This window comes from Numida meleagris, chromosome Z (assembly GCF_002078875.1).
Source record: "Numida meleagris isolate 19003 breed g44 Domestic line chromosome Z, NumMel1.0, whole genome shotgun sequence".
Classification (NCBI taxonomy): domain Eukaryota; kingdom Metazoa; phylum Chordata; class Aves; order Galliformes; family Numididae; genus Numida; species Numida meleagris.
In genome coordinates this window covers 55,893,563-55,916,210 of record NC_034438.1, presented here as the reverse complement: position 1 = coordinate 55,916,210, position 22,648 = coordinate 55,893,563, and the positions used below count along the sequence as shown (strand labels likewise).

Sequence of the window (22,648 nt, the reverse complement as noted above, 5' to 3'; positions counted from 1 at the left end):
TGCTCATGTACTCCAAAAACACTCTTCTTGACCCCAGCTTCATACCGTCCACCAACATGGCTAACATACAGACCATGTAGTGCTTCAAGCTGTTAATAGAGAGAAGTACTGTGTTTAGGAAGGTTTCCGTAGTGTTTGACTCTTTTTCCTCATTTTCCACTTAGTTATGAGTACAGTTCCTGCCTGCATTCAATATTAAAAAGTTAAAAAAAAAAAAAAAAAGCAATGTATCACATCTTTAATATTCTATTTTATCTACATTGTTGCTGCTTGAGTCACAGGGAACTGGACAGTTTCCCTAAAATTGAATTTACTACTGGGAAAAAGACAGTTGAGGTCCCCTGCTCTCTTTTATTTCATCAATCTGACTTCACTTGCAGTGGAAAGGAGTTAAACTGAAGCCCACTTACCCCACCTGGAGCCAGTGAAAGCGCATGAGCAGAACTGCTGGACAGGCTCTCTGCTTATGGCAAAATTCTCTTTCTGTCTATGCTACCTGCAACTTCACAGTGTACTTTCCTCACATCTTTCTGATTCCTTTAGAAAACCCTTATGAACCTTTTTGTCTCCTATCCACTTTAATGATATGCTCTGATAACAGTTCCTTTTTTTTCCCCGGTTATATTTAGAGGCATCCCTTCATCAGCCCGAGCAGATTACCAAAACCGAGGTTGTGAGCACCTGAGGGAGGAGCAAGCAGAGAAGCTGCTGACTGCTTTTTGGTACGGGTTAAGAAAAACCCTTTTTTTTACTCCACAGGACGGCGCAGCGCCTCCTCCCGCTGCCCAATCCTTCCCCCAGGGCCGTCAGCAGAGGGCGGCGGAGCGGCGCCGCGCCCCCCGAGCCCTCGCGTCCTTCCCGGGCAGAGCGCGGAGCTGGCCGCCCCTCGGCTGCTGCCAGGTGGGAGTCTGCAGCCCGGCCCCCACGGGCTGACCGCGACGGGGACTTGACGGAGGGCGGTGGGAGGCCTGGTGGTGCGGGGCAGTCCTGCCCGGGGCAGCTGTGTTACAGGGGAGGGACAGGCCGCGGAGCAGGCCGCGGTCGTTTGCTCCGTTTGCTTGTTGAGGCGCTTGTCTCCTCCAGTCTTTAGGTGCCGGAGCAGATGTGGGAAGTGTCGCGGGGAGTGAGGCTTCCTGGGGACAGGAGGTAGTGGGAAAATGTGGTGCGCCCGTGGAAGGTTTGCAGATGGAGGCACTCGGTACAGGGCCGCATGGCCCAGCTCACCCAGTCCTTGCTCCTGTGATGTGTCACTGCGTTTTGTCGTTCCGCGCCATCCTGACCATTAGCAAACCAAAACCCACTGCCAGTAATTATCTTTCCTGGCTGACTGTACCTGGTTTTCAGTCAGGAGCTATAGTAAGCCCCCGTCGACTTGGACCATCAGCCTGCATCTGAATCACAGAAAGGCTTGTGTTGGAAGGGCTGTCAGAGCCCACCCAGCCCCAACCCCATGCCATTGGCAGGGCTACCCCCCACCAGCTGAGGCTGCCCAGGGCCCCATCCAGCCTGGCCCTGAGCGCCTCCAGGGATGGGGCACCCACAGCTTCTCTGGGCAGCTGTGCCAGGGCCTCACCACTCCCTGAGCGAAGAATTTCCTCCTAAAATATAATCTCAATTTCTACTGAAGCCATCGCTCCATTGTGGAAGGCCACCAGATTGATGAGACATGATCTCCCATGGTGAAGCTGTGCTGGCTGTCTCAGATCACCTCCTCGTCTTGCATCTGCCTTAATATCTCTTCCAGGACGATCTGTTCCATGATCATCCCAAGCACAGATCACCAGGCTATAGTTTCCCAGATCTTCATTTCACCTTTATCTTAAAAATGGGAATGTTTTTTCCTTTTTTTCTAGTCACTTGGTGTTTCACCTGACATCTGTTTCTCTTTCATATGCTATTCCTTTGTCACGCCAGAATGAGGAATAAATGGGGAGTAGGAGTCCACAGAACATAAATTTCTGAGGTTTCTTTAAGACAAACAACTAGGAGGTGTTTAGGATTGCGATCCATTTTAGGCAATTTTAGCAGTTTTCTTGTTACTGATGTGTTGCTGTACAGAAAAAGGTTTGATAGGTCCAAGCAATCATGACTGATCAAACCCACATTGAGGTTCCAGAATGAAATACTGCATCGCTGTGCAGTGTATACAGACAAATGTCTATATGATCATAGTAATTTAATTTTCAGGTCTGCACATACATTCATGGAAAGAAAATAGTACGTAATGCACAATCTTATCCAAATATGTAGTTAATTTTGTGTATAAAACATTAAGAAACACATGGCAAGAATATGTCAGTGATTTGAAGCTGAGATTCAGAATACGTAGCATCATTGATAGTACATAGTTAGGGAGAAAGTCAGCCGTACTTATGTTTCAATGACTGATGCTAAGCTAAAGTTTTTACAGCTAATTATCTTGTCAAATAATGGCTAGTTTTCATCTCGTATCTTATTTTTCCAGCACTCCAGGATATACATTGTGTTAACAGGAAATTAATTCAGTTTGGCTTTGCAAAGTACACCATAGGCCAAGTTTGAACTTGGAAGCATCATCAGTTAAATTATTGTGTACTGTTGTAATATAAGAAAGGCTAGGTTTTTTGTTTGCAGGTATCCTTTCTTTTTGCATTTACAGGTTAATTTTGTCTCTCAAACAGGTCTTTATAATTGCCTGGAGGTAAGAGAATGAGAAGTGTAGAATAATCATGTTCAAAGACTTTATATTTGCTCTTAGCAGTTTAGTTTCTTCATGACAGAAGACAAGTATGATACAAATATGAACAGAATGTGAACGCTGTGTGGCCCTTCCCTGTCTTATTGTCAGTGGTGAAACTGGCTGGAAGTGTCCTGTGCAACTGGTTCCCACCTCCCAGGAGCTGTGCTCAGCTCAGTGTAGGTTGGCATTGGGAGCGCACTGGTTCACATGATGTTGGTGTGCATGTGCTGAGCACATGGGACTCTGAATCCTGCTCAGGTGAATTGTGCAGCTACAGTGGGTTTTCCTGGTGAGTGTTTAGATATTCCCTTTTACCATCTTCTGATCAGTACCAGCTATGCTTAACCCTTCACAATAGTAGAAACCTTCTCGGTTTGTGCAGCACCACAGCTCTGTGGTTTTATCCAAAACCTTAACCTTTTTACTTAAAATAAAGATTAGTAAACCCTACTGATTTAAGTGCAGATTTCTATAGGAGCAGAATTGTAGTTACACTTTGGTAAAGCTCAAGTTGCTCTGTGCTCGCACCTTGCTTTATCGCAGATTAAATGCAGCTGTTCTGGCCACTGTCCACATAAGGATGCTGTTGAGCAGCTGTGGGCTTCAGAAACATAAGAGCTGCATCTTCTGTACTGTGGGAACGTGACAGTGTCTGACAGTATCTCACCCTCCCTCAGGACAAGGTGTCTCAGGCTGCTTTGTGCTGGAGGAGCAGAGCATGTCTGGAGCCTGGGCTGAGACTGGTGTTATTTCATAAATCCACTTAGTTCTTTGAGTCGTTCTGCAACTGGCTTTACAGCATGGCCTTAGTGTCATTCTCCAGGGGTGAATAAATTGGCAACCAGGATTATGCTGTCCTTAGGTTGTTTATGAAATCCTCTGGGCAAAATCTGTAACTTCCTGCAAAACTTGTTTTAGTAGTAGTACTCATTAATGAAGATTTGTTCCTGATCTCTAAATACAGTGTTGCTTATGATTATTTGCATTTGTTGGGGGAGTAAGACACTGGACTAGTGTCTTTATTCTTGTGCGATCCTGAAGCTCAGCGCTGATACCAGCAAATCCATTTGCCTTTAGTTGGTGTTTTGGCAGGAGTTGTCCAGGCTTGAACTGGGATGGAGGATTCAAAAAGCAGGGATAAAGGAGGAAACCAGAGTCATTTTACGTACATCATGCGTGTAAGTGGGGGAGTGAATCTGTGGATATCAAGGCTTTACTTATTCTGCTGGTCACAAAACAACATGGGGGTAATTTTCCTTGTTTCGAAGGAACAAAATTTTGCCTTGCTAGGCTGGCAACAAAAGCATTCATTTAAAAACTTATGAGAATGAAAACTATTTGTTTTTGACTTTTTTTATATTGCATATGAGAAAGCCGACATAGTGCACTTTGCCGTACCATAAATACATCCTCTCTGAGCAGTTATTTAGTGTGGATGTAAGCATTTCTAAGTGTGATTGAGGCTAGTTGCCATCGTCCAGATTTGCATTTTTTCCAAAGTGTTTGAAGTTTATGTTTGTATCTGCTGCATAAGATCCTGGACAACGAGTTTTCCACCCAGCTACATAAAACAAGCACGCTGCCCATGTTGCAGCTGGCAGCAGTGGGACTGCAGACACTGCTCTGCGCTTGCAGCTGATGCCTAGCACTCACAGCTGAAGGACCCTTCTTGTTCCAGGCTGAACAAGAAGCTCCTAGGCCTCTTCACTGCAGAATACTCCATTTTGGACAACATTTTCTGTGTGGTCAAGAAGAAAAAAAACAAAAACATTCTTTCATAATATCTGAAATTTACCCATTCAGATAATACCTTTTATTTGTATGTTCTGCTGAAACTACTGGAGATGTGGCAGGTCACCCTCACCTGAGTCCCCTGGAAAAACAGATGTTTCTGACAGCACAATACAGCTGGTAGAGCAGTGCCAAGTTGCGCCTTTGATTTTTCTTCTGGTTGTTGCTTAGAAACATAGCTCCTCAAGTAGCCTTAAGTTTAGGTTCTACAGTAGTGTTTTGTTTTCCTTATTTGGTCTGCTGGCTAAACTCTTCTCTCTTAAAGCAGAATTGTGTAATATTCACACTTGGAAATCTGGTGAATGCACCAAGCACTTCTTTACTGCACATCCTAAAACAAGATTATCAATTACAACTTAGTCCTGCTTTTCTTCTCTGTTATACCTCACATTTGTTTATACTTTAAATTAAACTTGTGCTGTTGCATGGTGCATGTCTGTGATCTTCTGCAGTTAGTAAAAGGATAGGCAAGTTCTGCTTGACCAGGAAATGAACAGAAACAGTTTTACTTTACATAATATTCTGATTAGGTACAGATTAGTTGTTTGATGGAATAATTTTAAGTTGAATATGCCAAGCACTGCAGCAAGATTACTGAGGTTCAAAGCATAGCACTTTGCATTTTGTTAATATCACGTAATGCTTACTGGCATATATCAAGTTGAAACTGTTATGCATTTATGTCAGCATTTGTATTACAGAATTTAAAAGAGGCATTACAGCAAGAAAATATATATTTCTTAATGGAGCTGCAATTCTTAAGGTACCTCAAATTGTTTCTGGTCTGTCACAGGATAACCCATTTTTCTGATTAAAATGTTGATCCTGTGAACATAAAAGTGCTGGGAAAATGGTTTGATTGCATATTTTAGAACTGCTACTGAAGCACCACATTAAGCTTAAAATTGAATTTCATTACTTATAACTTACCACAAAACAATTAAAGCACACATTTTATTTTATTTTTTTGCCTTGGCAGGACAATGATATTTTGTTTTCTGAGCAGAACAGTGCAACTAGCAAGTACATCCAGTCTACTGGGAAGACAGCTCTGTTCAGTCTGCACGAGTAAGCCAGTATTGACTCTGTTTACCAAGGTAAAAGTAGTTTACACAAATCCTCAGTGAAATGGCTTGACCTTTTGTGTAGTTTTGGTCATTTGCTTTTAAAGTGTTTTTTAGTCTTGGTTTTACAGCACACTCCTTTCACAAGTGAGTAGTTAGAAGCAACAAATGGAGATTTCAAGACAGTTCAATCTCAGTGACACTGTGGTCCATTTTCTAGTAGAAAATTGTTCTCTGACTACTAGTGTTTCATCCTGGAAGTGGACATCAAAGATGAGCTTTCATACCTAATCTGCTCGAGACAAGCATGAACGGTCAAAATAGGCTCTTCAAAACATTCATGTTTAATTTCACTGCTATATTTGAGACTGAAAATATATCACAGTAGTATTGATAGTACATGAGGAGAAAGAATAGTCTGCTATCACCTTTTTTTGCTTTACTGGCTCTGTAAAGCTAACAGGAGTAAAATGCAAATAAACTTTTGGGGCACAGGCAGTTAGGATTCTTCAGTGTATGTACAAAACAGATGCGATGAGCAAGAATGGTCGTCTATGAGCTGCCACCTTCCACAGATTGCTGCTAAGGGTCTGCTTTATCTTCAGAGGTCTCCACTTTTAGACAGGATGGCACACTGCAGAGTTAGCTGCATTTATATGATTGCATAGTTTCTGAGGTCTTTGGTAGGAGAATAACTGGAAATGTAAAGTGCTGAGAATGTTGATATGAGTATGGTGGTACTTGTTGGTGTTGAATGTGATTCACATGATTTCCTCCTCCTGCACAGTGTTTGATCGTTCCCTCCCCAGCTGTAAAGGAGTGTTTAAATTGTGTAACATAGGAAGAGGTTTTAAAAGTCCTCATCAGTTATTTGTTAATCAATGGAATGCATTCTTTAAGAAGAACTGTACTTCAAAGTTAAAGCTTTCTTCTCTCCTTGCCTGATTCAGCATAAATTCATTCACAACGCAAATGTGATAAGGTAGGAAATAATGAGCTTAGCTTTAGGTTAATAATTGGAAAAAAGCTCTTTTGTATGATCTTGTGTCATAGAATCTTAAACTAGTAATACTGTATGAGATCAAATTTTCTGGATGTAGAGTTCAAGTAGTTCTCTAAACTGTGCTCTTTGGTTGAATGTGTTTTTAATGTAAAATGTTTTTCGTGTCTGATATCACTGGCAGTTGCAAAGCAGAAGGCAGACTGCTTTAAAACTAATCACCACTCTTCGTTTATACTTACTAACTGCATTTCTCCCTCCTTCTAATTTTTAAAAGAGAAAAGAGGAGGAGAGGGCAGGAGGAGCTATGGCCTGTCACCACATCAAACTAGTAGATGCTATCGCTGCCAAATGGTTTTCCTCCTTACAGGCTTTGCTTATGCCAACACAGGCGTTCATGAAACAACTGCTCCAGGTTTAAAAAAAAAAAAGATAATGTTTTTACAAGTTTACTGTAGGTCAAATCAGTTTTCATGTCTAGTTTCACTGTGTAGCTGTATGAATGCTAATGCTAGCACAAAAGAAGTAGTGGCAGGAAAGTAGGCCTGCTTCCTTCAGCATCAGTGCCAGCTTAAAATGAGCACCAAACTCCAGGCAAAGTGTACAGCATCAATGAGAATTACCTGTAGAAATAAGACTTTCCCTTCTAGCATGTGTACTGTCGAACAGATCCAGCTAACAGCACAGCACAGGTCTCTTTGGGAAAGGATTTTTACTATGTGAGCAGTAGGAATCCCACTTGGTGAGATAGGATACCTTTCGGATGAGAGATTGTGTGAGACAGCTTCGACCAGCCAGCCGTATTACAAATTAAGATAAAGTCGTGGCAGAGACCTACTGTTGTACTGATTGACTGAAAAATATATGGTAATATAAGTAGACCCTTTAAACAGATTTCACTGTTAGTTGAGTTAGTTCATTGTTTGATTGTAAACCAGTGCCAGTCTTATTAGTACTGTGCAGTACTAACACTTGCCATCAGAGCAGGAGCAAAAATGTTTTCTTTGCTAAGAATCAGCTTAGTATTTTAAATGCTTTTGTGTGACTGTTAGAAAGCTTACCACAAACATAGGAGAACTGGGAACAACCTAATAACAGTGTAGGGTGGCTGGCACTTCACAGAATTGATGTGCAGGATGCTGGAGCATTTCTGTCAGTCACTGATGTGCACCTTTGGGTTTTTAGTATATCAATCTCTCCAAAAGCCACAAGCAGGAACTCAGAACTGTTGATCTTTAGCATCTTGCATAGGTTTTCAGAGCATAAGGATATTTCTGTGCGTGAAAGACAGTTTAGATCAGATGTGTATTGAAAATAGTATTTAATCCAAATTACATACAGGAAGTAAGAAATAGCTACTTCAGATTAACTCTATATTTAAAGAAGCCCTACAAAGACTTCTAAGTGGGAAGGAAAGGAGTAGGTGTTTTCCAGCTGTGAGTGGTGTTTCATGACTGAGGGACCCCTGTATAGTTTGCTATGTGAATTATAGGCCAAATTCTGCTGCAACAGACATTGAAGCAGCATGCATTCATGTGAGTCACTATTTCACGTAAGCTGTGCTCTGGCGATCATGGTGCATGATTAGCAGAAGTCAATTTTATAACTACAGTGGAAAACTAGGGAATTTTCAGAAAGGAGAGGTTTTCTTGACCCCCATTGCAAGTCAGAGCTGTTTTCCAGTTCACTCTCCTGCAGGTTTGTTGTGCTCCTAGCTGTGCAAGCTGGGAGGTATCATGCTTGATTTCTATCAGGCGTTGTCAGTCATGCTATTTTAACTCTCCCGTTTTTGCTGTTTGAACTGACACTAGTGACTTGATCGGAAGCAGAGCAGAAGTTACTCATGTGAGTCCTTCACTTACTCCACTTCTGACAAGAGCATTATGGGCAGCTGTTTCCAACTGGAGATGGCAATGCTTTTCAATACCCACTGCTGCTAACCAAAAGAAGGGATGTGTTTATGACCTTCTAAACCATTTTGACTTTCTAAACCTTTAGAATAGCAATTGAAAACTGTTAATTCGTACAATAAGAAAAATAACAGCAAATCTTTATGCAGAGAAGCAAGAGTAGCTTGTTTTTGTCCATGCTGCAAGGATAAAAATTTAGAAAGCCTTAAGATGTATGATAGCAATGGGGGAAGGAAACCATGTTTACAGTAATGATCACCTGTCTGTTATGTACTTTACAGTACAGCTAATTTGTGTGTTTTACTTTGTGCTTTATGATGGTCTGAATTTTTCCCCTTTAGAAACCTTGCCCTCTTTGTGATGAAGCAAAAGAAGTGCTTGAGCCATATAAGGAAAGGGTAATGTATTGTAATACTGTACACATTTTATATAGAGAAAAAATAGTTCATCAGGATTCTTTCTTTGAGAAAAAAAATTGCTTGGATTTATTTGCATCCATTATTTTTTCATGGGTGACCTCTTCAAGACAATTTCAGCACTGATCTCCATAAAATTCATTATCCAGAAAACATTTTGAGACAATGCAGCTCAAATAAGTATTGGCAAACTAAGCCATCGTACATGTAACGGCAAAAGTTTTTAAAACCACTGCACCTGTAAATACTGTTTCCCTGTCTGACAAGAGTTTTCAACTCTTATGGGGCAAGTGATGATATCATTTGGGGAGTATATTGGTACATAGGGCTTCAAATATTTCAGCTGTATTTGAGCTCAGTTTTTACTGTTCTTCAGCCAGGAAAGAAATTGTTAATAGCGTTTAAAAGTTATTGCACTCTGCTGCTTCTCAGGAAGCTATAGTGTTGCCAGCTGCATGTTTGTAATAGCCAATATTCAAAGATCCCCCTTCTGCAAAGGGGATCAAAAGTAGAGCGAGTCTTTTGCAGACACATAGTTAAGGTCTGTGGCTGCATACATTTTGTTGCCACAAAAGTGGCAATTTTTTGCAGCATAGAAGAATAAATCCAAAAGCAGGAAGTGAACCTTATTTCACTTCTGAAAAAGAATCTTGATCAAAAGACAAGCCGGTTTTCTTTTCCACTGTCTAGTATGTACTAACATATTTCTTTTCTGTTGCAGTTTATTTTGCAGGAGGTGGATATTACCCTTCCAGAGAACTCAACATGGTATAATAAATACAAATATGACATACCTGTTTTTCATTTAAATGGAAAGTTCCTAATGAAGCATCAAGTAGATATTCAAAAGTTTGAGGACCAACTTACAAAGCTGGAGATGCTTAATGATGGAAACCATTGAAGAAAATACAGTTGTTCTGGTGTGGTTCTGAAATGACCATGCAGAATAAATGGTGTGAAGAAGTAGTATTCATTATCTGGCCTCACTTTTCTTAGAACTTATTGTGCCCACGTCCTAAAAAAAATGGGTGAATCATATTCTATTTTGTATTAGTCATTCAGTCCAGCTGCCTCAGTGGCAACCACTGTTCTGCACATCTACGGTATTTCTAGACTATGGCTTTTCATTGGTAGAATAAATGTTGCTCCATAGCAGCAGATAAAATGAGGTGTGCTTTGAGACCGTTAGTATGTGTAAGCTGCAGGTCTGTAAGTGACATGAAGAAGTCTAGGAGTCTGTCCCAAGTTCTGGTTTTGAAATGGAGAAGAGGGCTGTAAATGAACTGTGAACGAAAAGGACACTTGATTAAAGGCAGCGTGTTCTCAGTGAAGCAGAGTTGCTCCTATAGAACAATCAGCTGTTTGATGAAGCTGTTACTCATACACAAACACAGCGTGGTTTCTTCTCATGGGGTGAACATGTTGCTCTTGAATCTATTCTATCATTTCCTACCGCAAGCTTTGAGCTCCTTGATACTAGAGTACCAAGTCCCCATCACAGCTGAGAGACAGATAAGAAAATGAAGTACAACAGAACCAAAAGAACAGGATCCATAATAGAAGCAACATTCATTAACTCCAAATTAATTTCCACTAATGCCATTAATTTCAACTATAAAAAGGTAAGCAAGAAACCCAAAGAGCTTATTTTAAAATTTCCTGGCTTGAAATAATAGGATTTCTCCCTTAGTTTCCAGTTATGTTCTTAAAAAAAAAAAAAAAAAAATCCCCACAAGTGAGTACACTATCTTTTGCTCTGCTTAGGGATACTTGTGGCATATTTCTCCATCATTACAAACCAAATGAGCAGAGAAAACTTCTTCCTAATTTTATTATGAGAACAGTGCTTGAGCCTATGGGCTAGGGTTCTGTAGCAATTCAATCCAGTCTTTATGCTTTCTGACAGAAAGGAGTCACATATCAGTTCACTCTGCAAGACAACTGGAAATCCATTTATCATTTGGCAACAGTACTCTTTTATGAAGGGTACTGCAGTTCTTTTAGTGTGTCATTGGCAATTAAAATATGTACAGTAGACAGAGAGAATGCCTATGTTAAATATATTTTCAGAAGCAGGAGAAAAGCAAGAAGTCAGCTGTTCTAAAGTGAGCAGTCTGTAATAAACACTGAAAAAAAGTCAGCTTAAGATCTGCTTGATAGAACCTCCTAAACAGAAACTAATACGTCTGTTCTTTTCTATCATGTGTTCTCTCTTTAGTAAAAATTTAAGCAAGGATGCTTAACAGACGCAGTCTTCAGAGAGGGAAGAAAAACTCAATAAAGACAGCAAGCTGAAATTCACTGAGATTCGTTGCAAACTTCAGCTTTAAGGGTATGGCTGAATAAGAAATCAGCTAATCCACTTTGGGAGAATGGGCAGTCCCACTATGGTCCCGTCCTGCAGTGTCTTCTATTGAAAGCTTTCTGGGCAGCAAGGGATGAGAAATTAAAACTTTTTTCCAGTTCAGCAACTTGAGTCCACTCTGCAAGGGGTCTGAAAATATCTGAGTATTGCTAGAACAGAGAACTCTAACTTGTGGAGATTCTTAAAAAACAAAATGAAATTTCTTGGGAGTAAGTGACTGAACCACGGTAACCCAGCAAAGTATTAAATACAATGTTTTCACCAATAGGAGAAAAGAAAAATGAGGAACCTGTTACAATAAAATGCTTCTTACATTGTGTGCTGCAGCATAGCGTTGCCCTATCCACAGTGCTTTTCACCATTAAAAAGAACACAGGTCCTTTGAGACAAAATCTTCCATGCTTTCTGCAGTTTATAATGCTATAAGTTTGCCACGGGTTACCGTTAAATAATACTCCTGAATTATCTCTTGTGTCAGCAACCAAGTGCCAAGATCTTTCTTTGTAATTTGGGATGGTTTCAGACAGCCTGGATTTTTCCATGCTGATAATTTTGTAATAAGATAACTGACACACAGTGCTTTTCAAGCAAACATCAATCAGTTTTCTAAAATACACCATTATTATCTCAAAGATACGGAGGACAGAGGTCATATGGAACTTGCCCCATTTCCAAAAACACATTACTGACAGGCTGGAATGGCCATCACAGAGTAATTTTCCTTTATTTTTAATAAACTCTGTTTTTGTGGAAAAAAAGCCAAGAGCAGGTTTCCTCATTGTCATTCCTCCAGGCTGTAGAGGTTTTCTTCTGTAGTCAGTGCCAGATTTTTTTGCTCTTTACTTTGTAACATGAATGGTAACATTATTTTTATAATAGCTTCTGACTGTGGCATACCCTTTATCAGTTGGAGGTTTTCTATTTTAGCTGTGGGTACTAGTGGTATATAATATAGAGAGGAGGAGTGACTGTCTCTTCCAGCTCTTCTTCCAGTTCAGAGTCAGTTGCAGCCCTGTCTTGTGCACACCTCATCCTATTTTTCTTGTCAAGGAAAGGTCATCGTAGAACTGTATGCCAGCAATGGGCCTTGACTTCTGGGTAGATGTGGAAAGATCACTTCCAGCCACCCATTCTCAACCACCACCCCAGCTTTTCAAAGCCAAACGTGGGATGTAGTGCTAGAACCTTCCAGCAGTATTGAAAAAGATGCTGCTGCTCTGCTATTCCAAGGGAGCAGAAGCTCTCCTGTTTTGGATACAAAGATGAAAAAGGAACATGAATTTGGAGCACAAGTAGTACATCTCATGGAAGGAGTGGACCTGCAATCATTTCCAGGTGAAAGCCCCAAAGGACAGGGTGATGGGCAAGAGGCTGGCAATTCATTTTGGACTACATGTGCCATATGTTCTCACTGCAGGTTTAGATTCTGTCAAGGTTGCAGATGTTATTTCCTTCTCTGTTACATTAGTGTAAGTGGGTCCCAGTGGGACCAGAATTTTGCCTCAGATAGTTAACTTTCCCATTTCCTTTGACATTCGGCGAGACTAAGTGTATGATAGCATGATGTTGCTGGATCTGTTACTTTGATCTTCCAAAAACAAGAAGGGAAGGAACAAATCATATCTAAACTTTTTTTCTTATATCCTATTTCTGGCCAATTGAAAAGTGCATACATAATGTCCTGTCTTCCTCCAGTAACTATAAATTACAAGTACCCACCACGCTTACCCGTTTATCTGTTCATCTCCTCCAGCTTTTTATTGATGTCTTCACACAACACAGCTCACAAATGGGATCACCTCATTTCAGGAGTGGTGTGGCTCTCTGTTAGAGTATGTTTTGGTGTTTTTGAGCTTGGGGCTGGGGATAATAAGGTTGAGACTCTATGGGTAAGGATTAGGGGGAGGGCCAACAAGGTGGACATCCTGGTGGGGGTCTCTTATAGACTGCCTAACCAGGGTGAAGAGACAGATGAAGCGTTCTACAAACAGCTGGCAGGAGTTCATCGAATCATAGAATGGTTTGGGTTGGGAGGGACCTTTAAGATCATCTAGTTCCAACTCCCCTGCTGTAGGCAGGGATACCTCCCTCTAGATCAGGTTGCTCAAAGCCCCATCTAGCCTGGCCTTGAATGCTTTCAGGGAGGGAGCGTTCACAGCCTCTCTGGGCAACCTGTTCCAGTGTCTCACCACCCTCAAAGTAAAGAATTTCTTCCTGGTATCTAGTCTAAACCTACCCTCTTCCAGTTTAAAACCATTTCCCTGTGTTCTGTTGCTACCTGCCCTTACAAAAAGTCCCTCCTCTGCTTTTCAGTAGGCCCCCTTCAGGTACTGGAAGGCTGCTATAAGGTCCCCTCAGAGTCTTCTCCAGGCTGAAGAGCCCCAGCTCTCTCAGCCTGTCCTTATAGGGGAGGTGCACCAGCCCTCTATCATCTTCATGGCCCTCCTCTGGATGCACTTCAACAACTCCATGTCCTTCTTGTGTTGGGGGCCTCAGAACTGGATGCAGTACTCCAGATGGGGTCTCATGACAGCAGAGTAGAGGGGCAGAATCACCTCCCTTGACCTGCTGGTCACACTTCTCTTCATGCAACCCAGCATTCAGTTGCCCTTCCGGGCTGCAAGCGCACACTGTGGGCTCATGTTGAATATTTCATCAACTGACACTCCCAAATCCTTCTCCTCAGGGCTGCTCTCAAGCCATTCTCTGCCCAGCCTGTACCTGTGCTTGAGATTTCCCCAACCCAGGTGCAGGACCTTGCACTTGGCCTTGTTGAACTTCATGAGATTGGCATGGGCCTACCTCTCAAGCATGTCCAGGTCCCTCTGAATAGAATCTCTTCCCTCTAGCATGTAAACTGCACCACTCAGCTTGGTGTCGTCTGCAAACTTGCTGAGAGTTTATTCAATCCCACCGTCAGTGTCACTTACAAGGGTGTTAAATAGCACTGGTCCCAACACCAATCCCTGAGGAACGCCACTCATCACCAGTCTCCACCTGGGCATTGAACCATTGACCACCACTTTCTGCGACCATCCAGGCAATTCCTTATCCAGCAAGTGGTCCATCCATCAAATCCACCTTTCTCCAAGCTGGTGACTAGGATGTCATGTGGGACAGTGTCAATTGCTTTGCACAAGTCCAGGTAGTTGATGTCAGTTGCTCTTCCTTTATCCACTGATGCTAGAACTGCACCATAAAAGGTCACCAAATTTGTCAGGTACAACTTGTCCTTGGTGAAGCCATGTTGGTTCCCGCCAATCACCTTTCCCATGTGCCTTAGTGTGGCCTTCAGGAGAATTTGCCTGAGGGTAGGAAGGCCTTTCAGAAGAGTCTGGATAGGCTGGATCAGTGGGCTGAGGCCAATGGGGTGAAGTTCAACAAGATCAAGTGCCGGATCCTGCACTTTGGCCACAACCCCAGGCAATGGTACAGGCTTGGGGCAGAGTGGCTGGAAGGCTGTGTAGAGGAAACGAACCTGGGGGTATTGGGCGACACTCAGCTGAGCATGAGCCAGCAGTGTGCCCAGGTGGCCAAGAAAGCCAGTGGCATCCTGGCTTGTATCAGAAATAGTACAGCCAGCAGGAGCAGGGAAGTGACCAGCCCTTGTACTCTGTTCTAGTGAGGCTGCACTTTGAGAACTGTGTTCAGTTTTGGTCCCCTCCCTACAAGAAAGACATTGAGACCCTGGAGCGTGTTCAGAGAAGGACAAAGAAGCTGGTGAGGGGTCTGAAGCGCAGGCCTTATGAGGGGCAGTTGAGGGAGCTGGGATTTTTCAGTCTGGAGAAGAGGCTCAGGGGAGAACTGATTGCTCTCTACAGCTACCTGAAGAGAGGTTGTGATGAGTTGGGGTTGGCCTCTTCTCCCATGTAACTAGCAATAGGACTATAGGGAATGGCCTCAAGTTGCTCCAGGGGAGATTGAGGTTGGATGTTAGGAAATACTTCTCTGAGAGGGTGGTCAGGCACTGGAACGGGCTGCCCAGGGAGGTGGTACAGTCACCATCCCTCAAGGTGTTCGAGAAACATTTAGATGTACTGAGGGACATGGTTTAGTAGGAAAAATTGATGATAGGTGGACAGTTGGACTGGATGATCTTAGAGGTCTTTTCCAGCGTTGGTGATTCTATGATTCTGTGGTTGAGCCCCATGCTTAGCCAACTGCATGCACTACTGCAGCAGTCATTGTGATAGCTCCTTGGCTATGCAAGGGAGATTTAGTAAAATTCATAAACTTCCATGTGTGTCCTCTGGTCTTCCCCTCATTTACTATTCTGACTCCTCAGCAGCATGCTTTATATATATATATAAAAGAAACTGATTTTTATTACTGTGGGGAAATAGCAAATGGACTCACTGCAGAGAACATGTGTTTGAGACTACTGACTCATCCAAACAACTTCTCAATGCCCAAGACATTTGTACTTGTAAGATGTGAAACAGGAAAGAAACAATCCAGATAAGCTTCATGGAGGGACTGATGTCTTTTCTACAACACAACAGAGGTGGGCTTCTGCAGGTGGGAAACAGGCAGTCTGCACTGTGAACATGAAGACTGTTTGCCTGGGTTATAGGGTGAGCATACACAGGATGGAAGCTGGTGGAGAAACTGGTAGAAGATACCTGTACTGCACACTGTACTGTACTGCAAGAGCAGTCTAGAGCTGATCCTTAATCTATTCCCCACAAACTCCTTGTTTTGCAGTGATGAAGCCGGCTTTAAAGATCAGTAGGAATCCAAACAAGGAGAGTGCCACACTCAGCTCCAAGCTCTGTGCTCGTCTCTTCTCCCCTTGAGGATGGGAGCCTTCAAACATCACCCTGTCTGGAGAATGCTTCACTGCAGCTGACCAGAGGAGGACCCTGGTCCTCACCTGGCCAGGTGCTCAATAAAGGTGAAATAAACCTTCTGTGTCCAAGGCAGAGGCCACTCTGTCCCCTGCCAACATGTCTTGCAGCTTTGTTTATATGAAACACAGCGACTCCTTGTCCACGAGAAGAAGCCTTGACAGAGGAGCTGGTCTGGAGATATGAAGCCAGAGGTGCTTGCTGTCCTTTCTGGGGTCAGGCCTCTCCCACTAAGGCTGGAACCCACTGAGTGTTGGTTGAATGTTCCTCAGAGCAAAAGTCTCCACGAGGTTGTGCTTCTCCACAGACGCTCTTTAGTGACCAAGCAATCGGTCAGTGTTTCTCTGAAATTTGGATCAGATGGGACAGTCAAGAAATAATGACTGACATCCCAAATGTCATTTTGTGCCTTAGGGCCAAGGCTGGTGCGCAGCTGTCACTGTGATGAGGTGGACTGGGGAGGTTCACCACCAAAGTGATGATTTATCTCCTGGTGGGATTAGTCTGGGGCTAATTTAGTGCCAGTTGGATCGCTGTGAGTTTCCACTGAAAGGGAGAGAGCAAGAACCAGTACCAGGATTTCATGGGAAATAGGAGGAAGGAACTGTAGTTGAAGTTCTGCCTTGAACTGACTTGAGCTGGAGGACTACAGCCCTTCAGACTGCCGGATGTCACTTGGAAAACTTCTGTCTCCTGCAAACATAGTGCTTTAATTGCTGGCTACACCCACTTGTTTGTGCATGGGTTTTTTTGTAGTAGTAGTTTTTTTTTTTTCCTCTCAGCAGTGATGTCATTTAGAAGTGAGTTGGAGCATGCTGACAAGTAGAAAGTCTGTTCTAAAATTTACATGGCCCAGTGCAAAGCAATCGCTAACAAGGTTATCCACATGGTTAAGACTATTGAAAGCCTGGCAGCTGAAGCTTGACGAGCCTTGTCACTTCCAGTTAGATGTAGAAAGTGAGGCCAAGAGGTGGCAGCCTCATAGCTAAGATGTGCAAGTTGCTCAGCCTTACAAAGAATGGCAGTTTAAAAAGTTGAATGAGCTTGAGCCGTGGGCTGGGGTTAGGCTGAAAGCAATAGCAGTGTACTTGATCTCCTAAACCTCTCTTCAGGCAGCTGGATTTTGTCTAAATAAGAATGGAAATAGTGTTTATTTGTTAGTGAAAACTGCAAGCTGCTGAAGGATTTGTGCAAGTAAGCCTGTCTGTGATCCCTGTGGGTAAGGATGTGTCCCTGGTGTAGACAGGCAACTATCTGTTTGCTCTCCCTGTTCTTGGAGCTGGTGGGGAACAGCCAACTCTGCACAGCTGTAACAGCCCACAGCCCTGCCCAGGATTATAGCATGTTTTCGGAGTTTTGTGTAGGTGGTGGCAGAATTGTCCTCCCTTTAATCCAGGCTGAGTTGGATTCCCATGTGCCAATAATGCTGTTAAACTGTTGTGGACTAGCCAGGAGGATGAGGTGGACTGAGGTTCCTCTTTGCCTACAAAAGCCTGGGCAAGCATAACCATGGCCACCTTCAGAGCCGTCTCTGCTGGCAATGTCCCATAGTGCCCCTGGACCTGGGGGTGTCCAGGCTCCAGCAGCACCAGCACAGCACGTACACAAGTTCAGGAAGCATGAAGGCCTTCCAATATGCTGTCACACCTGGCTAGGCCAGCAAGGTATACAGTAAAGGGAAGGGCCACAGCTGTGTAAATGTTATTTGATGCACGGGTGTTGTAACAGGTTTCCACCCAGCAGCAACGCATTTATTCTCTTCCATTCTGTTAAGTGCTGATTACTAACTTGTCTGTTTCCTGAGCAGCTTACAGGTTGTCTCTCAGTTTGGATTTCTTATACCACAGATCACCATCCACAGCAGCACTCATTCCCACTGGTGAAATGCAGTGCTTGACACTGCATTGCGATGTCTCAGAATACGCTGGGAGGAGGAGGGGGCTATTCGTAAAGTACACTGTAGCAAAAAAAATTTAGGAAGTGCAGACTAAGAAGGAAAACAAGGCATACTGGAAGAAAGTGATTGCAAAAGACTCTACAGCTTAGAAGTCCTTACATTCGGTATTCCTATACGTGGATGTCATGATTAACCTGGCTCTGATAGCTGCCATGTGGTAATACACGTGAAAAAAGGTTAAGGCTCATTTTTTGTCTTCTCAATTTTTTTTAGTAAAATTGTATTCAGGCATGAGCACTGGAAGTTATCAGCATGATAAGATGTCTATATTAATTTTAATAATATCTCCATTCATTTTAACAAGCTAGAACAGTTTTTTGAAAATGGAATTTATTCTTTTGGAAAAAATATTCTTCCAGGCACACATATTTAGGTTTTTACCTTTTTGTTTCACAACAACTAGCAGACTGAAACCAGTTTTTGTGTCTGAGAATAGCTATGCATTTTTATGGTTCTTGACAAGTGAAGTATTTTCACTTCTCCCTGTGCTTTTGAGCGTATTGCCCAAAATGATTGTATGTGTTTCTTACCATGCCTCTCAGAGTAGTTTAGGGAACATCCTTTTCTTCATTAAAGACATAAGGTTGGATATCAGGAAAAGGTTCTTCACCAGAGGGCAGTGGACATCGTACGGGCTGCCCAGGGCAGTGGGCACAGCCCCAAGCTGCCGCAGTTCAAGGAGTGTTTGGATACCTCTCTCAGACACAGGGTTTGGGTGGTTCTGTGTATCCTTATAAGTTCCTTCCAACTCAGGATATTGAGAGGAAGAGTTAAAGAAGATTGTCTCAACTACACATCCTTTGTGTTCTGTATAAGAAAACCTTCTTGCTTGTCTTTATCTATTTTCTATCCAGCTATTATATCAGAGACAGTCTAACCAAAGCGTATAAGAACTTCGTTTAATTTCATAGAATCATAGAAGCATAGAATTAGCTAGGTTGGAAAAGACCTACAAGATCACCTAGTCCAACCATCCACCTACCACCAATAACCCCATTAAACCATGTCTCTCAACGCTATATCTAAATGTTTCTTGAACATCTCCAGGGACGGTGACTCCACCACCTCCCTGGGCAGCCCGTTCCAGCGCCTGACCACTCTTTCAGAAAAGCAGTATTTCCTAATGTCCAGCCTAAATCTCCCCTGGTGCAACTTGAAGCCATTCCCCCTCGTCCTGTCACTAGATACAAGAGAGAAGAGGCCGACCCCCAGCTCACTACAACCTCCCTTCAGGTAGTTACAGAGAGCGATGAGGTCTCCCCTGAGCCTCCTCTTCTCCAGACTGAATTTGTATAGTCATTAAGCATATTGTGTAAACAGCATTAAAATGTGGTTTCGTATTGAGTGTTGTCCAAAATGTCAGATAAAGGAAAACTGATAGGAAGCAAGTGGTTTTTCTGAAGAAGACTTCAGCCTCTACCCTGAAAGTGTCGACATGTGCATTGACATCAAACTCAACATACATCTACACTTTCACATGTGGTAAGATGGCCTTGTGACAGTTGGTGGGGAGGCATTTTTACTCCACTGGATGTGTGGGTGGAAAGCAGCATGGGCTTAGAGAAAATGCGTGACAGAAGTAGTTGCAATTAGAAAAATGCTGTAATGGTGACACACACATAACTGAAATGCTTCTGAAATAATATCAGCAATTCTTCTCTGCTAAATCCAGAGCTGGTCACATACTTTTCTGTGTGTGAGCAGTGTACTTTGAAACCCCCTTTGTGATTCACCAAAGCTGCTGCTTTATGGCTGATGTGGCTATAGGGTTTTTGAAATACATTTAAATAGGTATACTACAAGCTGCTTCCATCTTTTTGAAAGTTTCCAGGGAGTGGGGTTTTGGGAATGCATTTGTTTGCTGGTAGTAATGGCTTATGAAGCATGTTATTCTTCATTCATACTGAAGTGGCCCCTTCTCAGCTCTTTTATTAATGTCTGCTTGTCAAAGCGAGGAACAAACCCAATTTTGAGTAGGCTTTGCTAGATCAATCTAATTTTGACTAGTCTTCAGAAAGATAATTTACGTTCAAGCAAGTATTAAAAAAAAAAGGGAAGGGAGATTTCTAAACTGCGGCTCTGATAAAAAGTATTAGCATTTCATGCAATATTTTAATCCCAATGATGAATTAAAATAGTTTTTAATCTCTTCATTTTGTTTTCCAGGACCGTATCTATTCCTTTGCCTTGTAATTACATCCCTTTGGATTGAATTTTGCTGTGTTTCCATCGACCGTATGAGGAAGTTCACTTTCATGCAGGCGTGGCTGATGTAAACCCAAGGAGCAATTTAAGACAGTTTTGAACATTGTGACCATAATGCTTTTTAATCAAAAACACATGGGAATTGCAGTTCTGCTATCTCTGTGAGGATAATATTGGAAGAGTTTCATCTTCTTCACACTGTGCTTACTTGAGTCTTCGCTTTGTGCTAAAAGCTCCTGTGGAGGCATTCTGTAAAATTGAATGGAGATTAAAACTAATTGCTTTCTATATAAATCCTGGTAGAAATTTGAATAATAAGTTGAATAAAATGTCTTCTTGGTAAGTTTTTTCCTGCTATTGAAAAACTTTATGTCACAGAAGAGGTATTTTCCTCTCATATCCTGCAAAATTTTAATAATGGTGAAGATCAGGTATTGTGCACTTTGATTAAAAAAGCTCTGGGAACAGTGGAATTAAGAAGTGGTGTGATTACTGAGAATCATTTATATCCCCGAATGTTCAACAATTCAGCAGCAGAATTTGAAGCAGCACTTCAAGTACGTCAGATGAAGATTTTGTGGACAGTAGTCTTAGTGGGTTTCTAGCCAAGAAGCAGACATGTAAAATGCAGTTTTCAAACTCTAGATCTGAGCTTCACGTTTTGAAAATATCATGTATAAATTCAACAGAGAGGTCACTCAGTAGTGTAACATCGGACAGGCAAAGGTCACAGCTCTTAGAAGCCAAACCAGTGCATCTTGCCACTGTGCTTTGTCTGTTGTGCACATCTGAAAAGCTACATGAACAGAATTTCTCAGCCTAACAGAGCTTTAGGAGGAACACTTCTGTCATTCCCCATTACCTCCAGGCTACTTGTTTCCATAGTGAGAAAAGGTAGGAGTTGTTTGAACTTATCCTCTCCTGACCAGCTCTCTACTGCTGTATTGCATGCACTGAGCATTGGTACTGAAAACAGAACTGTAAAAAAATACCAAATGAAGAAATGGCAGGCCTTAGAAAAAGTGAAGGATTTAATCACTCAAAATTTTAGTCCCTGTTGTGGTTTTGGTTAGGTCCTCTCACCTCTGCCTCTGCTTGTGGAATAGCTGAGCCATAGTATTCCCACCTAAGAATACATTCAGTAAGGACTAGTTAATGCATGGAAATCAGCACATTATTGAACTGCACAGCATGGCCTGACATAATTCTGTGCTCCGTGTTAATTTGATCCATTGATTACGGTAAGTATGGAATATGCTATCCAGGGGAAAAATACTTGTATCTAATGAGGCAAAACTTTTGTTGCTACTTTTACACGAATTCCCAGGTTGCCTGGGAATTTTACTTAGCTGTTAGTCTTCTGTTGCCCATTCCAAATACGTATCTCAAGCATTTAATTTAAACATGTTAAATATAAATGATTTGTCAGGTTTTTGCTTACTGTTTAATCAGAGAATCCCATGACTATTCAGCTTTAAAGCATATGAATCTCTTGACTAAAATGCTTGCTAAGTAAATATTTTTGTAAAGAATTTCTATAATGTATTTCAAATCCACATGTGAGCCAGAAAAGGAAGAGGCAAAAGATACAATTTCACAAATCCACGTGAATCCTCAGGTTTCTATGGGAAGGCAAAAAAACCTTCAAATTCTGTTTACCTTTGAAAATTACAATTCTTAAAGAAAAAAGGAAGAAGAAGAAAAAAGGAAGGAGTGAAAAGAAAAAGTGAGTATGCTTGATACTAATTTAAGCAACATTTTAGAGTAGCGCAGAATGATTTTCTGCATCCAGTCTGCTTCCTCTACTATATTCGCTTGTGCCAAACTGAATCTAGCTTTGGGTGCTGATGCAAACCACTGATGTTAGATTAAGTGGTTGAATATATGCCCCGAAAGCTTGGAGTTATTTGGATGAGTGGTTAGAGTCATGCAGCGATGATTGAACTTGAATCTGTTATGAGAGCAAGTATTTGTTCACTCACAGAAAGTCCTGAGCAGAAAAAGCCTAAGCTTCTAAACACAGAGTATGCTGCACAGATGGTTGCTACAATAATTTACAGAAACTTCTGTAGGCAGTTCTATGGATTAAACTCTTCCAACTCTAGACAATAGGATTCAGGGCATGTGACCCTTCTGTTAGATTTCAGATCCATAATCTTTGTCAAGCCTATAGATGTGACCTGGAATTCCCTCCTTCGCCCAGCAACAGATTTGTTTTAGGACTGCTAAAGGGTTTTTGAGGTCACTGGGCAACAGTGGGATTTCGCTGTTTGTATTAATCAGGTTCCTCCCAGAGTAAACAGGAAGCAGGATGGTGGTGCTCTGCCCATGAAAATTGTATATGGACTGTCATTACATTCTTCCTCTTCCAGTG

At 42.2% G+C, this 22,648-nt stretch overlaps 1 protein-coding gene across 1 annotated transcript; it reads left to right on the top strand.

Annotated features, from left to right (window-relative positions):
- CZH5orf63 (chromosome Z C5orf63 homolog) lies at positions 744-9,873 on the top strand. Its single transcript, XM_021381232.1, has 4 exons — positions 744-900; positions 5,490-5,607; positions 8,826-8,882; positions 9,622-9,873. The coding sequence occupies exons 2-4, from the start codon at positions 5,494-5,496 to the stop codon at positions 9,799-9,801; spliced, it is 351 nt and encodes a 116-aa protein (XP_021236907.1). The 5' UTR covers positions 744-900; positions 5,490-5,493; the 3' UTR covers positions 9,802-9,873.